At 46.1% G+C, this 17,637-nt stretch overlaps 1 protein-coding gene across 1 annotated transcript in view; it reads left to right on the forward strand.

Annotated features, from left to right (window-relative positions):
- Positions 1-17,637, forward strand: part of auts2a (activator of transcription and developmental regulator AUTS2 a) — a gene marked incomplete at its 5' end in the record, with an annotated part of 340,529 nt that overhangs the window by 311,733 nt on the left and 11,159 nt on the right. Inside the window, 2 exons of the mRNA XM_083927505.1 lie at positions 14,896-15,475; positions 16,788-17,077. Coding sequence (XP_083783631.1) covers positions 14,896-15,475; positions 16,788-17,077 — 870 coding nt within the window. The remainder of the gene's footprint in view (positions 1-14,895; positions 15,476-16,787; positions 17,078-17,637) is intronic.

The following is a 17,637-nucleotide window of genomic DNA, read 5'->3' on the forward strand; positions in this document are numbered from 1 at the left end:
CCTTGACATGTTGACGATTGAGATGCTGCACACTAGTGGAAGTGCATGGAGGTGTTGAAAGCACCAGTCTCCTCTTCCCAGGAGAGGTCCTTCAACAGCATCCACTGATCCAATGTGACATCAGCCACTCTCCTGCCAACTTTGCAGCATTAACAGGGTCAAAACACCACCCACACTCTCTCACACACATACACACACCACTTATCAAGACCCAAGTCATTCCCAGTGCACTGTTGGTGTGTTCAGGCCAATTATGCCTGTGTCAGTCTTTGGTCCCTGCAGTAGAGGTGACATTGCCAGAGAGCGAGAGAGAGAGCAGACCACCTTAATGAGGCCTCATGGTGGCTCAGATGTATCTGCACATTAGTGTGTGAGCATGTGTGCATACATAACAGCAGGAGTGCTGGACTGGAATGATCCACTCTTGTGTCTTTTCCCTTCTCAAGGTCTTCCTCCCTCCAGCCATTTCCACCTTGCCACCTCTCCAAATCACTGTTTTCTAGTAACCACTGCTGCTTCACCATGTCATTGTAGCAAACACATTTTGGTCCTGGTGAATAATTTGAGGGCTGTGTCGCAGAAATGCAGCATAGCAGCTTTGCACACACATGGGGATGGGATTAACACAACGGATGATATGTAACTGTTGACTGAAACAATTTAATCCAGAGGTGTTGGTGTTGCTTTGAGCAGCATGAAGTGTTTGTTTCTTTTTAGGGAAGAGGTCCGGGGTTTTCTCTCTGTTTCCCATACCACTCCTGCTTCACCAGACGAGGGTCAGAACTGTGGAAGTGAAAGTGTAAACACAGCTTTTAAGAGACACAAAAAGATGAGAGAGAGACAGAGCATGAGGACTCTGAGCAGGATTGATGATAGCAAGGCTTTAATTGCTCCCACAAGAAAAGAGGTTATCTTTTTTTCCCCTCTCACCCTCTCTGAGCCTCATAAATATGCAAGGCAGAAATAAAGCCCTGATGAGCCGCAGGGCAGATTAGAGAGGACTACAGAGCAGGATCCTGGTTTGTTAGCAGCAGTTTTCAGATCTCTTGCATGCATCTCTGCTCTGCACACACATTCTCTGGCTTTCATTTGTCACAGCCCATTTCTACAGGCTACTGACTACAACTGGGAGTTTTGGGAAGTTGTGGCGGGGCTGTTAGTGTTGTAGTGAAACATCGCCCCCTGGTGTTGGGTGTGATCTCAAGATTGGCCTTTTTCATGGAAGACATTTTGACTTATTGGTGTAAAAATGGTATGAATGATGGCTGAATTCCATGTAGCTGCTTTGATCCTGGGAAAGACATTTAAAAGCATGTGCATTTGATATAAACGTGTAACACAATGTTCCATTTTATCTCCATTCTTTGGTGCATCATCTCTGGCTTTTGGCCACTGCTCTTATAAGCCTGCCCAAACCTATCAATGTCCATTGGACTGTCACCATCTGTTACAGATTAAGCTGCTCCTGGAGGGTTTCTGTTTGATTTTGGGGTTTCAGCATCCCCTCTTTATTCCACGTGTCAGGTTTACTGTAAACACTGTTGTACAAAAACCAAAATCCCAGAAGGGATTGCTTTTTCAGGCCTTTCAAGCCAAGAGCAAACGGGCCGTTGCGCCAGTATGGGCGGCACGTCTGGTTTAGCTCTTAGTGTGCTGAGACGGGCCATTTAGAGGAAAAGCTGGGAAGCCGTGTTTGGAAGCTCTTTCCGTAAACCCTACGCTTAGTTAGTGTGCAGTGTGGTGTTGTGATGTATGAATCCCCTGGCCATGCCTGACACTAGCGAGCCTGTCTGAGCCCATGTCTTCACCGAGTAGGAGGCCACGGACAGAGGCCGCATTGTTCCCCTAAAGTAACCCAAGCTCAGGGCGGTTGCTGCCCAAAGGGGATATCAAGTTGTTCTCTCCCCACCAACAACACAATCCTAGCTTAAGCTCTGAGGCTTGACGAGGGAGCAGAGAGGCAGCTGACTGTTTGGACGAAGTCGCAGTTCAAATAAACAGCTCAAATCCCAACCAGCCTCCCCTACACTGACCCTCCCGCGCCAAGTATTGCAGTCCCACAGCCATAGCTCATCACCCTGAAGCTTGCCAAAAGCTCTCAGCTAATTTGTGGTGTTATTTTGAAAAGCATGTTGATGTGGCTGCATTGAGGTTTCCTGAAAAAAGGTCTGCAAGCAGAGAGAAGAGGGTGAGAACTTAGGCCTGGTTACATCTCCCTGCTTCCCATTTTATGAGTGATGGGTAGGTTTACCACCACATCAACAGACCACACAGTATTTCCAGGCTATAGGGAAGGAGGGATGAAAGTACGAGTGGAGGGGAGAGGAGAGGAGAGACGGCCATTAACAGCTTCGTTTCTGCCCCGGGTGTCTCGCTAATCCGACTGCAGTGAAACCTGAGCAAGGGGGTAATGAGACAGCACTTGACACACTCACACACACATGCATGTAGATGCATTGGCTGCTTCTGTAATGCCGGCGAAGATTTAAGAAGAGAAAAGGCTACATGCAAATTGATACTTCACCACATTTTCAGATATTTGATCCATGCATTCTTTCCCTTCTGGAATGAGTTTTTCTTCCACTGTGTTAACACTCAGTTCAGGCTGTATTGAATCTGATCCTTGCTAGCAGCCTGTATGTGTGGTGTGTATGTGTGTAAAGCCAGTTGGCCCCATTTGAAAGAGAGTGAAAGAGGCCCAGACTGATGACTCTCTGGGGAGAGATTTCTCTTTCCAGCCCTCCATGCCTCTCTCCCCGGTGAAATCACGGTGGTGTCAGAGTGTCAGCTCGAGCTGTCACTCTCCTTATTGCTGCAAGCCTGTTACTCTCATACTCTGCCTCCTGGCTAAAGAGAGAGACGGGGGAAGAGAAGAAAGTCAGAAAGAAAGAGGTCTTTTTTTTCGATTGACACAATAATGGGTGAGCAAAGCATCAGCACCCCTTCATGCAATTTGAGAGTCTCGAAAGAAGGATAGTGCCAAGGCTGTCTGTCACCTCAGAAGAGCCAGCTGCACAATTAACGGAAACCCCTCCATGGGCTGACAGGCTGACAGGGCTTCATGGAGGACAGGTCAACACTAGACAGGTCCAGGCAGCGGACCTACATTAGAGCTGCAGTACATGCACCTCAACCAGAGCGGCATTGGACTTGTTGAGTGTGCGTGTGTGTGTGTGTGTGTGTGTGTGTGTGTGTGTGTGTGTGTGTGTGTGTGTGTGTGTGTGTGTGTGTGTGTGTGTGTGTGTGTGTGTGTGTGTGTCTGTGTCTGTGTCTGTGTGTGTGTGTGTGTGTGTGTGTGTGTGTGTGTGTGTGCGTGTGTTTGTGTGGGTGTGGGTGTGTGTGTGTGTGCGTGCATTTTTATGAGCGGGTGACTGTAACAGAGTTAAGCCTGTGTTTGAAGTTTGTTGGCTCACCAGGCGATTGTCTATTGTTCCTCTAAGCTGCCACAGTGACTGACAAGAAACACATGGCAGCCAGTGTGTTGTGAAATGCTTGAGTCTTGCTGAACCTTTAGTATTCCGACATCCTGGTTGTTCTTTTCTGACACGTATATTTTTGCTCTGGTTTAGTGATCTGACATATTAGTTTAATTAACATTCTTCAGAGACTGTAAGGAAAAGGGTGTCTGTGCTGTGTACCTTTTGTGTATGTGATACTGCAAGATAATAAGCTGTGTTTAGGCCAAGAGTCAATGTCGGATCATAACAGCACATCTTCCCATCACATACCAACTGCAGATCAAAGCATTCCACCCGTTTCATAATATCACTTGAATTTAAAATGTGCCCAGTTGTCTTGAAGGATAGGTTGAGAAAGGATAGCTACTGCCCAGACTCAAGCAGAAATGCATATCAAAGCAGCTGGGCTTTGCAATGGTGAATGTGCATGCTAAGCATTTTTTTTTTTTGGGAGTCAATGAAGGTTTTTGCGTTTGAGTTGTGGTCTGCGATGGCTTTCATCTGTTAATGTCTACACATAACATGATGCAAGTCTGAGGGGTGTAAGTTCATAAAAATCATAGTACAGTTGTTTTGTTGTTTGCATGAGTCTGCAAGATGTGCCCAGCAAATTCATTTTAACAAAGTTTGATCAAACAGAGCTCTTTTGTCATTTTACAGTGTCCAGAGTTTTTTTGACCCAGCACCTGTGTTCTACACTATCTCGGGTAGCAAATACTACCTCTTAAAGGTATCCTGTGGGATTTTTGATCATCTTTAGAGCTGTGGAGCAATGTCTTTATGAGTAGCTACCTTTGCTACTAGTTTCCCGTATTCTATGATCGACATCATAGCAAAAACAAGAAATGGACAAATGAACAATTTGAAATCTGTTTTTATTTTGCTTTGCAATTATTTTATGAGGAAAGGAATACAATCAATGTGTCAGTCAGAACTGTTTTAAAATGATTTGGACACTTCAGAATGATTCAGAATAAAGTTAGAACAGTCACTTACGATGCCTACTATATCTCACTAGACAAACTACCATTGTCTCTGGTGAACACTATTGTCTAAACCTACAGTGGTCCTGTGTGGTGTTGGTCAAATGTGCACACTCTATGTTGAACTGGCAAAGGGGTGACAGAGTGAGGCTGCTGGGAGGCCCACAGAGCCTTACATGTCAGCAAGCGTCTCACTTCCTCAGCCAGCCATGAGACTTCTATTTGTCTCTCTGGGGAACAACACGCACACAAAGAATGAACACCTACAATTTCTCACTCCTCACTAGTAGAGATATCAGCTCCTGTGAGAAGTCCCATCAACTGGCTTACGTACATGTGACATGTTTAAGGTCAAACGGTCTGGTTCGCTCCACAGCTGCCTTGTCTCTCGGTGTAGTTTTACACCACTGTGACAGTGTGCACTGACCAACTGCTGTGGACTGGATGGGTCCTCATTACACGCTGCTGTTATTTCAAAGCCTCAGTGAGCCTGGGCATGACAGCCGAACCATCAGAGGATCTGTCATCCGCGGGCAACAAGTGTCCCCTTGAGGGCTGCCCTGCACAGGCCCCTGTCAGGAGAAGTCTGGCCCCTTGGCCGGCTTTCCCGCCCCTTCTGTTGGTCACCTGTGCCAGCATGCCCGTCATCGAGGCCCTGACCCAGCGCTTCTCCCATTACATTCCCTCCAACCTGACCTCACACCCTCAGGGATATATAAAGATTTTTTTCTCTAAAGGCGAGCTGGAAATGGGACACCCTGCTGCCACTGATCCCTCCAGTACATCCTCATGTGCACGTAAAAGATGGGGATGATGGTTTTTTTTGGGAGGGGGTCATTTAGACTCAGCGGTCTAAGGCAGCAGATTCTCTACATGCTGGTGGGGTGAGAGTGAACCCGTTAAGAACCATTACAGGAGCAGCTGTAAACAGAGCTCCTGTGGGTGGAAGAGTGTTGTCCCTGCAGCTCTCTGTTAGTAAATGGCTTCATTATGACGAGAGAGAGGAGACAGTGCACGTTGGCTCTACCAGACAGAGTATGAATGGAGCACGGATGGATGCTAGCGAAGGTAGGAGACAGGACAGGACAAGTTTCTTTCCCGTTCTGTTCTTTTCTGTCATTCTTGTATTGTCCTCCTCCCCCTGCCCTCTAACACTCTGTTTTACTGTAAACATATGTTAGTGCTTACTCTCAGTGGTCTGGCAGCCGCTCCTCATGGCCTTGCATCTGTCAGAAGAGCTCAGAACATTCAGTGGCTTACTAAGCCCAATTACCCCAGATTGCTACAATTTCACAGAGGATCACAGTGTCAGACAGTCTATCTCAGAAGAGGAGTCAGGGGTTTATGCCTCGGTTAACCGCACACACCATGCGCCATGACATCACCGCATGTACACACTATTTATACATTCGTACGCACTTGCTTTTACTTCACAACTTGTAATACACAAACTTGTAATACAAAATTCATAAACCAAATGAGACAGGCATGAAATATGGATGTTAAAAGGGGCGGCTTAACAACTCTCCCCCGCCTCCTGCCTGCTTATGCCCTTTTGCTCAATCACCGCTTGTTAAAACAGCGGTTTGTGTTACTGTGAGGGGATGCCAGCACGCTGTGGTGTTCTCACTGAAAGACTACACAAGTCACGCTCTCGTGGCCAGAATAGCTGGCCTGCTCCCCTAACCCAACACCCACCTTTATTTCTGTTTAGCTTCCTCAGCCACCCCTGGGAGTCTAGCACTAATAAAACAACTCCAGTCCAAGACCCTCCACACGGCGGGAAGTCCAGGCTGTGTAACCCAACACCCGCTCAGCTCTAGCTTTAGAGAGCTGCTGACATGACGGAGAGTCTGGGATGGCCAGCAGGGGACCGTCCATCATTGTCAAGCCCCAGGCTCCAGCGCCCTGAGCTCCATCTGGGGCATGTCCAACACGCATGCATGTGAGCTGTGAATTCATTGCTGTGAGGTGCTCCAACACTTTGGAGACATGAGAGGGTATCACAGAGTGTGGTGTTACTGCTCTTAGAGCAGCTTATGCTGTTAAAGTCTTCAGGGCTGAAGAAGGGAGGGATGAGGAGCTGATAGCCTGGAGATTCTCTTGAGGTTTTAGGAAAGAAAGCTTCCTTGGCTACAGTTACTGACACAGGGTTTCAGCTTATCTATGAACTGATATCAGACCATTGCAAGTCTTAGCTCTTCTGCTCATCAACATTACATTTGTAAACATTTGCCTGTAGCTTTTAGCAAGGCAGGCAAAATAGGAATTAACCACTTCCTCAGAATGACTCCAAATTGACAGTCATGTAAAGCCTCTGCAGAGGTGCATTGTGGGGCAATGTCTCTGCAGATGAGGAAATTAATCCCTTGATTAATGTGCAGACTTGGACAACATGGACTGTCTCCACTTTGGGAACCAGAGAAGAGATCATCAGGGATCTCCGCACACCTTCCAACCCCACACATATGGGAGTTGAGCTCAGATGTCGTCCACTAATATGAACTCCAGGGTATTGCACTGAGCACCCAGAGAAGGAGGAGAAACACTGGAGACTCTCCTGAGTGTGTTAGTTTAACACAGGTAGTATTCATTGTACTGAACTGTACTTATAAACGGCAGTAAAGACACAAACGCATGGAGAGAAAAAGGAAGGACTGTGTACAGTATGTATTGGCTGGATGGGTGTCTGTGTCTGAGGCTTTTATGAGCATGTGCAGAGAGGACACGAGCTCTGACAGAAAAGAGCGGCCTGCTGTTTATTGTTCTCTTCTGTGTGGGAGGGAGATCTGTTAAAGATGTCTGCCATTAATGTGACTGCAGGCTTCATTAAGAACAAATAAACAGCCCGGTCCCTCACCAAGGATCTCTTTGGGGAACATATGCTGTCTAAACCTCTCCTGAGGTCAGATCACTGTCAACACTTGCTGCTCAATTACAACTCTGATTTTGCTCAGACAAAATATGGTGATAGAAGAGGAGCGAGTTTGCTGTGTTTTCATTTTTTTCGTTGACTAAATGGTTTCCAGACTTTTCCTAGGGCAAATTGTCTTTTTAAACATTCTGTTTGACTGGGGACTATGAGTTTTTTTAAAGGGAGATTTTATTCCGGCAGCTTCTGAAAGTTCAGCCCAGCACAAAGTCTGGTACTGATTGTAATTAATGTTTACTGAGACATACCAATGCATATGGAATTTTCAATGAGGGCCACAAATCCTTGTGTAACACAGTGTGCACTTTAATTGATTCAACTTGAGAAAACAATTTTTCTGTTTTCTGAGGAGAAGCATGATTTGATGCGTGGGGAGGAAGGAGGACAAAATGAAGGGCAGAAAGTCTTAGCCTTCTGCCAACAACCCCTGCACTGTTTACCTGTCTCACCGACCCACACAGTTATCAAAAGAATGTCTGTAGACCAAATGAAAATGTTTGTTTGTAATGATTCACCTGCATCGTGGTACAGAGTTCAGCAAATGCACTGTGTCGGCTTGAGCGTGGTGAAAGTGTTGGCTCTGGAAGAGCGATGTGATCAGTGAGAGGCTTGGACATGATTCTGCTGACTGCCGCACAACAGGGAATAGGACGGAGAATACCAGACAGGGATAGAGAAAAAGAGGAACAAGGGTGACAGCTGACAGAGTGCAGCTTCGAAGGTCTCTGTCAGCTGTGACAGACAGCTCTGGGGTTGGAAGTTGTCAGCACTTCTTCTTAGAAAGACTTATTTTTCCAGGCTATAGAAACAGTGCTAAGTGCCTCCAGGCTACATTTTCCATCCCCGTCCACACCAAGCTTAAGGCTGCCAAGGTACAGCTAATGGATTGCCAGCCAAAATAGCAAATTACGTTGTAAAATCCACAATCCATATGTTTAATGCCACATATATATTTTCCTGTGTTTATTATTCTCACCTATATTGGTTTTAGCTATGCTATAACAGCAGATGAAACAACTATTGGAGGGATTGCCATGAAATTCCGAACATGATTTCTAGACGATGCATCCTAATGACTTTGGTGATCCCTGAACTCTTTCCTCTTTCCTTATGGTGGCCATGAGGTTGACATATGTGGTTTTGAGTAGAATATCTCCACAACTACGGACCTCTAATACATTAGATGGATTGTCATGGAATTTGTTACAGATGTTCGTGTTCCCCCCTATATTGTAAAAGCTCTTTTGATCTTTTAACTTTTCATATATTTCATCAGTCTACTTATGTTTAACAAGTCAGGGTGAACAAATTCCTGCAAAAAGCCTCTGCTGTAGTTTGTATTTTGTGCTTATTAATAAATATCAGGCTTAATAACAGGCTAAATACGGTGGTGAACATGGTAAATAATACACCTGCTAAACATGAGCTTGTTAGCATGCTGACATTAGAACAAAGCACCTCTATCCATAAGTGGCTGTAGACTTTTTGTCTTGTTGCTGGTTACAAGAACAGTCACCTGTCTCCCTCCCCAAACAGAGGATAGTAACTGCTAGTGTTGCAGCACGACACTGGTACAGGACAGACTGCAGTCAGCACCCAGAGTTTACCATCACTGGTGCCCCTGATATATAAGGCAGAGCAGGCTGCCCTCCCTCCAGTCCTCCCCGTTAGCACCTGTTTCCTAGATGCTCTCAACTGTTGCACAGCTGTCAGAGCCTCCAGTACAGTAACTCTGCCCTGCCTTCTCTGTGAAGAGATGTCAGCGAATGGAGCTGGCTATTGTTCTGGACTTTATCTCTTACTATCTTTAGTGCTGTTGTGTCACAGGCACTGATGTGTCGTTGGTACATTCAAAAAAATTTAATTGGCATCATCACAAGTCAAACCATCAGCATTGACAAACTGTCATTTTCAGTATTCATGTATGGCCCTATATCTGTATGTAATGTTCATTCATATGCATCACACTTCACTGTGTATATTATGGGGCTGAGACAAATTAGATTTATGTAAGTACTTAAGCAGAGTGTTGAGGTATTGCTTTTTTTCTTCTTTTTTTTTTCTCCGCTCCAGTATCTGACAGCTGTGGTTACTAATTCATTTCGCAGATTTCGCATTGTATCAGGGAATCTTACATATTTAGGTAAATTTCTGGTTGCAGAGAATTCACTCGTAGAGGAATCTTTTTTCAGTTGTTGTGTTTGTATGCCAGTAAAGGATCTGAAAACTCCTACCACTGCACTGTTCCTCATTAGAAAGTGAGAAACGGAGAAAAGGCTTCCATATCCTGCTGCTTAACATATGGAGCTTTGATTAGTGCTGTAGTCTGGTAGTTTGAGCGGTCTTGTCTCTGAATCACCAGCATCAGTGAGTCAGCCCTCACCGCGTTTCACCTCTGCTCAGTGCACAACTGTGACGCACACATACAACGGCTGCAGCTGAGCTGTCAGTCTTGTGGCTCCTGCTATGTTTTAGCTGGTTGGTTTTGTGTGATTGGAGCTATGCAACCCCTGCCTGGATGAAATCCCATAAATGAGTGTGGGTGCTATTTTAAGGAGGATGAGACGGAAGGGGTGACGGAAAGGGTCAGAGGCTTGGGATGTCGCAGAGTTCTCAACAGCCATGAATTTGTCAGGATGTGTACAGGCCCGGGTGTAGGCTGACATATCCAGAGAGAGAGAGATTAGCAAAGTGGTTTGGGCGCAAGTTGGGTGCTAATGTATTTTTCAAAGGGGCAGGTGGTGGCTGCCGCGCTTTTAAAAGAGAGATGATGTTGTTGGCACTTGTTGTTGTTAATCATTTATATGGGGCCAGGCTGTATCCAGGGATGTACTAAAATATAGTTTGCTAAATAAATCCCCTTAAGTTCTGCAATAATAACCTAACACCATAATTAACTTCTTAATGCTCTGTGTCTCACTTTGCCAGGTCCTCTGTCTCTCCCTCTGTGGATGTTAGCGCAGTGCACTGATTGATTCAAACATATGAGCCATTTGCCTTGCACATGGCTGTACCAATCCAAATACCTTGCTGATGAAGAGGCATTAACCAACCAATACACAGGCGTATTAACCCTGTAGGCTCAATGTGATATTAGCAGCACATTAAAAGATGCTAACAGTAAAAACAGCTGCATGGCACTAATGAGCTGCGGGGCAGTATGAATAAAAGAGGCCTGCATACTAGGGCTAAACAATTAATTGATCTGAGTTGCCCACTGCAACTTTCAAATCGCAGGAGGTGCAATATTTGTTCGAGGCAAAATATGTGTCAAAGTACAATTTTAAATGTTCTGGCATGCACATATTCCACAGACTTAGGAAAGCATCTTTGTTTGGTACAGATCCCTGCAAAAATCACACCCTAATCTTTTTTAAATTTTTGTCAGTGATGTAATGATGTATCATGCCCTCTAATATCACATTGCCATATCAGTCAAAATAATCGCAATTAGATATTTCTAATTATCCCTACTGCATAATGAACCTTCCTGTTATCTCATGTCTTATGTCCCTTTTAACATTTTTAAGGGCTGGATGTTTTTCATTCACTTGCATCATACTGTGTTACATGTTATATTCAGTTCAGCCAATCTAATGACCTGCTGCAGTGTGTGTGTGTGTGTGTGCGTGTGTGTGTGTGTGTGCGTGTGCGAGAGAGAACAGGAGGAGATGGCTCACCCTGGGATAATGAGTTATCCCCCTGAGCCCCTCGCTTGGTCCCCTGACATGCAGCCTTAATGAATGGCTTTCCTGAACACACACACTCTCCCAGCTGACCCTCACAAAGCCCTCCTGTACCTTTATTCACCTCTTAAATCTGGCCTCTAGCTTTTTCCTCCCGGACTAACCCACACACCCACAGGCCTCATTCTCCACTGCAATGCTTCAACAAGCAACGCGTACTAGTTAGAAACTGCAACACTACTGAAACGTTGAAAAACAAGAGGGCTCCACATTTGGAGTAAGCCAAACAGGAATTGGGCTTATTTGTTTCCAGGGATGAAGAAGACTGACAAATGAACCCTCAGGGGAGGGAAGCTAGCGTATACTCCCCTTCTTCCCCGCTCCGCGTGGCCCTGGAGTCTTCATTATGACCAGAATAGACACCCGCTTTTTAGCATGTTAGAACATTCTCAAAACAAGCCGTGGACCTCAGGGACTGAGAGGTGCAGCGGGAGAATTGGGAATTTCTCCTCTCCCCGTCTGCTGCGGTGAAGTTGTTTGCCAGCAGCAGTCTCTCCTGACCGGTAATAGCATTTGTAAGTGGAGAAGATTGACATGGACGAGGGAGATGGATTTAGGGGCTGCTGGGCTTTCTTGTTCATTGATGCACATGAGTGCCGAACAGGGATGTTTTGTGTGTGCAGACTGCCAAAGAAGAGATATAGTTTCTCCGTAAGGATTAGTTAGCTTTGAAAACTGATGCCTCTCTGCATCATGATGGACTCTTGTTTGTGCTGACCCAAAGAGACTATTACAAAAACACTTCGACCTGGCAAATTGTGTCCTTTGTCTCCTGACAGGCTGGCAGATGTCCCAGTAAGCTCTCCCACACAGTGCAGCAGTCAATAGCTGTTATTGTAGATATTGATTGTAATTTTGCACCAGGTATTACCTCCCCTGACCCTTAACTATGACATCACATGCACCCAGTGTTGCTAATGCCTCACTTTGCATTTTAATGCTAATGGATGAATGTTTTTGTAGAGCCCTGTTGGCTCAGCCTGATCCCAGAGGAGACAGTCTAGAGGAAGTAGTGTGTCAGGGAGACGGTAGCCTGCTGTGACAGGCTGCAGCTCCTCGGTGCAGGCTGCTATCTCAGCCCAGGAGAACTGGGTCCCAGCTACACGTCTTTGGCAGGTAAAGGATTTAGCGGACTTCCCTTAGGAGGAGGAAGAACCCTAGCTCCTGCCCCCAAATCCCCCCCGAGGCCTGGGGAGAGTTAATTACAGTTTATGTATGCACCATCATCCCCCATGAGCCTCTTTGCCTCTGGAGCAGCCAAGCTGACTGCTGATGTCTGAGCACTTTGTTCTGTAAGAGGAGGTCCCTGCAGAGGAATACCCTGGATGGAGCTTATTATCTATTGTTCTGTGTGACTTCAACATTGTACAGCAGTTATTATTCATTCTCTGGGTTCATTCACACGTTTTACATAATAGAGCCTAACAGGGCTTCTAATGGCAGGTAATTGCTGTTTTTTGGCAATTACTGAAAGTCCATAAACTTAATCCTCACCCTGTCAGGCAGCAAGCTGAATGTGCTCCGTCCTTCATGCTACATGCGAGTGAGTGAAGGCACTGTTGTTACCCGGCAGTGTCCTTCAACATGTTCTAACAGGCTCTTTGCATGTGGTAAAGAACACGTTTAGATTTTTTAGATTTATTTGGAAGATGCAACAACTTTAAATAAAAAAATACAGTAAACATATAACAAACAAAAGTAAATCAATATAACATGTCTGAAAAGGGGTAGGAAGAAGTTTTCACTTATCTGGTCTTATCCCTTTTCCATGACATACATTTAACAATGAAATCATATTTATCATACCCCTATTATATCAAACAACTACGCCAATGATAGAGTGCTGCAGGGATGAACTTAGCCCTGGTTCCCTCAACAAATGGGAGTTTTCCACTGGATTTTGGATTATAACACAAAATAAGCTCTGTGTGAACCAAAGTTGATGGTATAATAATACTTACATCTTTTGTCCAGCGAGATAATGTTCACAAATAAGCCTGTGAATATTTTCATTTTTTCCAGGTCATTACTACATATATTTGAGGATAATGTTCACAAATGAAATCATGAGCATTCTCATTTTTGAAGCGTGAATGCAATCAATAAATGAACTACACCACCCACCAGCTTCCAACTGATTTCACTTGTACAGTGTGATGATGTTTGTAGTTTCATTTAGCCGCTTGTAAGCAACTGTCTTACGTACAAGCTTCAAAATTCACAAGCAGGGTATTAACCGACACATTTTATGTTGTAGAACCCCAAAACCCCATTCAACAAAAACATTGACTTTGTGAGGAAGGAACCAGCAGTGCAAAAATAAAAACTAATTTGCTGGTTTTAATACTCCTACTCTTTTAATAGTACTGCAGTACTCTATTATGTCAAAACTAAATATTGACCCAGTCTGAACCATATATTTCCAAAGATGAATATTGTTTGAGAATAACTGCAGGCTTTATTTGAATAAGGTGTCTTCTTGACTTTGGGAGAAAGTCAACTGCAACCTCATAGTTGTGAAGTACCTACAACTATGCAAATGCCTATTCAAACCTGTATACAGTTTGCACCATTCAGCTACAGACAACAGATCTCATCTCTCATCTGACTAGAAAACATTACGTTTGTCCAGCAAATGGAAGTTCTGTCATCCAGGCAAAAAACAACAACAATCACTATCACCTTGAAATGAAGGTGATGTTGTTTTGTGCACGATACAAACTGATTCAGCCTGAACAAGAAAAACAAATCTCAGCTGTGTAGTTTGTCCCCAGGGACAGAGTGAAAGGCTGTGTGAAAGGGCTCAGGAGCTGGTGCTTGTGCTGGCTCAGCTGCAAACCTCAGCAGGGTGTGTCAGTATGAGAAGGAAGCTCAAAGCACACACACTAATCATGGCAGTGGAGAGGGCAGTTAGATAGACATGGGTCTATGAAAGGCCTGTAGGTCACACACATTGTACACACACACATCATCATCTTTGTTGGAGCTAGAGATGTTCCACTGTAGGGTTTTACCTGAGGAAAGGACTTCAACATGCATGCACACATAAGCGAGCATCTCGTCCTGGTGTATGCACACTGAAAGCCTAACCTGACTATCGCCAGATGACTTTTGTTCTGCCTTGCTTCCGTCTTGACTCCGCCTAGCTCCACTCAACCATCTGGGATCGCTCCATAGCAGAGGGATTTCAAGGTCTGCAAAAAATGGTCAGGCCAACCAGGACCGCTGGGCGGGGTTTTATAGATGTGACGTAGCAGAAAAGCGACTGTTTGTGATTCACAAAACAACGGTGGCTCACATCGAGGAAGCAGGCGTCAGCATGGATACTGCTGTTTCATCCGTGTTTCTAATCTAGAGAATCGTTCTTCTTTAGAAGAACACCAGAGAACGGCTCTGAAGGCTTTTATTGGAGGAAACCATGTTTTCACCCTTCCCTCTCATCAGGGTCACAGGTTGGTTCTGATGTGAGTGGTTGAAGTAGCACGCCATTAAAGATGACGGACAAGTGGTTTATCCAATCATATGCAAAGATTTTTGATAAGGCCCAGCCTCCTGAAATCACTTTCCTATGAAGCGATCCCAGATGGATGAGGGGAGCAAGGCAGAACCAAATTCATCTGGCGAGAGTCAGGTTACTGAAAGCCACCATCTTCATTCAGATTACATATTGTTCTATGAGAACTAATTTGTATTAATCTGTTTTCAGTTTTCACGGTGTTCAAAGGCACAGACAGCTTGGAAACTAAAAGCAATTTTCCTCTTTCTCTTTTACACAGTTCCAGATTTTGGCATCCATGTGCTCTCCACCAATGGCAGCCAGGAGCCTCATGGCCCAGGCCTCCTCAAGGTGTCAGGCCTAGAGCGCAGTCAGGAGAGGAGCCAGGAGACCTGCAGGGACCCACAACCCCCTGCACCATCCAGCACCCCCAGACAGCCTCTGGCCCCCCAAGCCCTCCCCCTCCCTCAGCCGCAGCCCCAGCCACCCGTCCCCCTACCTCTATCCCCTCATCGGACACAGACAAACGCCCCTACCCAGGCTCCAGCCTCCACGCACCTGCTCCCACGCTCAGAGGCTCTCCCCAGGCCTCAGACGCCCGCAGCCGTGCCTCTCACTCAGGGCCAAGAACCCTCGCCATCTCCCCCTCCCCGGCCCCAGCACCAGCCTGAACTTCTATCCCACCCCCGGCCTCCGCCGACACCCAGCCTGCAACCCCACCTGCCATCGCCTGCTCTCCCGACTCATCACCCTCACCAACAGCACCCCAGTCAGGCCGGGCCCCACCGGCCCCCATCACGCTGCCACCCACGGCCCCTTTCTACCTACAACGGCCTCGGCCTCAACCTCAACGGTCACAGGTAACGCTAATAACAGCCAAGCACATACATGAAAACATCTGTTTATTATTTTTAAAAACATTCACATCAATCCTGCACTCTGCAGAAAATGGTGTGCAGTGCAGTACAGTCGAACCCATATTCAAACACTTGAAAATACTAGAATATTGCTTGAGCTGGAAGTGATGCCCGATGAGTATGTTAATTGCAATCGGGGAGAGCTTGAAGTTCCCGAGCCAAACAGTAGCACTGATTATTAACAACAGAATACAAGGGCTAAACTGCGCCCTGAGTGCCTGTGATTTATTAGCCACCCACATTGTCACCGGGGCTCTGTAGAGATTCCAGCTCCCACCATTTATACTGGCTGTATGTGTAATAGTTTAGCACAACCTTGAATTGCATTGATGAGGTTTATTTGTGCATGGAAACAGGAGGAAAACAGGCTTAAAGGTGCAACATCCGTCCTAGAAAAGTATTAAATACACCACAGGGAAGCCAATTTTCTCAAGTTTCAAAGAATCCTCAGTGAAATTCCACTTTGTATGATCAAATACACCATGATCACAGTTATTTTTCATATTATTAAAAATAAAAACAGTACAGCTAGTCTGTTGTGTCCAACTCTCTTGAGGCCTTGAGGCTCTCTCCATTAATTTAAAACTCCAGGATAGCTCCTTCAGAATCCACTCAGTCCCAACAACAGCTCTGCCTCGCAGGCTCTCAGGACTTGGCTTCGCCTCCCTCTCCCTGAGCCAGCCCTGCCAGTCTGCCAGCGTGCCAACATGGCCTGGCACCCGCTGTGAATAATCACGGCCGGGGCCCGCAGCGAAGAGCGGGAGCTGCAAATGAGCTTTTAGGCTTAGTGCGCAGAGCTGTGGAGACGCAAGCTCTGAGGCTGCCCCTGGGGAAAACCCACACACACTACAAAAGACTGTTTGCTTACACATGCATACACACCCTCTCTCACTCTCATCCCATTTCCAATACACATGTTCACTACCTGGCTTTGGAGGATGTGCCTTAACAGAAGCTGCTCAAAGGCAGATGCACGTTCTGTTCTGCTTGCCAGCGTCGGTTTATTTGCATCTGAGGGTGTTGCGAATGTGGTGTTTTCGCAGCTCATGTTTGCCCTGGATTCTGTGAAGCACAAGGGAGAGGCAGGGAGGCCCTTGTAAATGGAGGACAGTTGAGGTGTGAAAACACTGTGCAGGGAATTGAACGTCGAAGCAGATGGAGATGAGGGGATGTGGAGGAACAAGTGTTAATTTTGACTGATCACGCCTGGTTAACCTGCTCCTTTCTCCATCTTTCTCTTTTTCCCTCTTTACAGCAGTAGCAGCAGGAGCAGCACCCCAGGCACCAAGCCCCACGGGCCCCCTGCTCCCTCTTTGCACCTCCCCCACCACCCGCCTCCTCCTGTGGCAGCGGCCTCCACATTCCCGCTGCCCTTGGCGGCTAACCAGAGCACCCCCCACAGCTTCCCCCCTGCCTTGCAGTCCTCGCCGCACCCACATCACCCCAATATGTTCGCTCCTCCAGCGGCCTTGCCTCCACCACCACCACTTACGTCTAGCACCCTGCCAGTACCCGGACATCCCGCTGCTGGGAGTGCCTACTCAGGTAAACAAGCTGCTTCAAACGTCCCCACATCGCCCCCAAGTGATGTGGCAGAGGAATGCACATTCAGCTGACCAAAACCAAAAAGCAGACTCTTATTTTAGCCAGTTGTTGCCTGACAATTTAAGACATATGAGAAGTACACAAGGAATGTTTTCAGCAATATTTGAGATGCAGAGGCAGACAGACGGTTACCCTGGTTATTATTTAAAGAAACAGGCATGATAATCCACATGTGCTCCATGCCTGAGGTTTTGTTTGTTTTTAGTCGTGTGGACAGTTCAAGTTCACACCCTTTCTGTCCTGCTGTGATTGATCGACTCCCTACACACCAGTCATATCCGCCAGCAGCTCAGTCCACAATGCAAAAGCGATTACAGACCCGCACATTTCCACGCAGTGCAGTCCAGCTAAATGTCAGGGTCAGTGTGGAAAAGAGGAGGGGGCCTCACCTTTAGTAATGTTTCCAGAACATCCATTTTCACCTTGAATACTGTTCATGTGCAAGAAATCAATTTGGTCAATATGAAACGGAGCACGCTGGATTTTCTTCAAATGGTACT

Source organism: Echiichthys vipera (genome assembly GCF_963691815.1).
Source record: "Echiichthys vipera genome assembly, chromosome: 14".
Lineage (NCBI taxonomy): Eukaryota > Metazoa > Chordata > Actinopteri > Perciformes > Trachinidae > Echiichthys > Echiichthys vipera.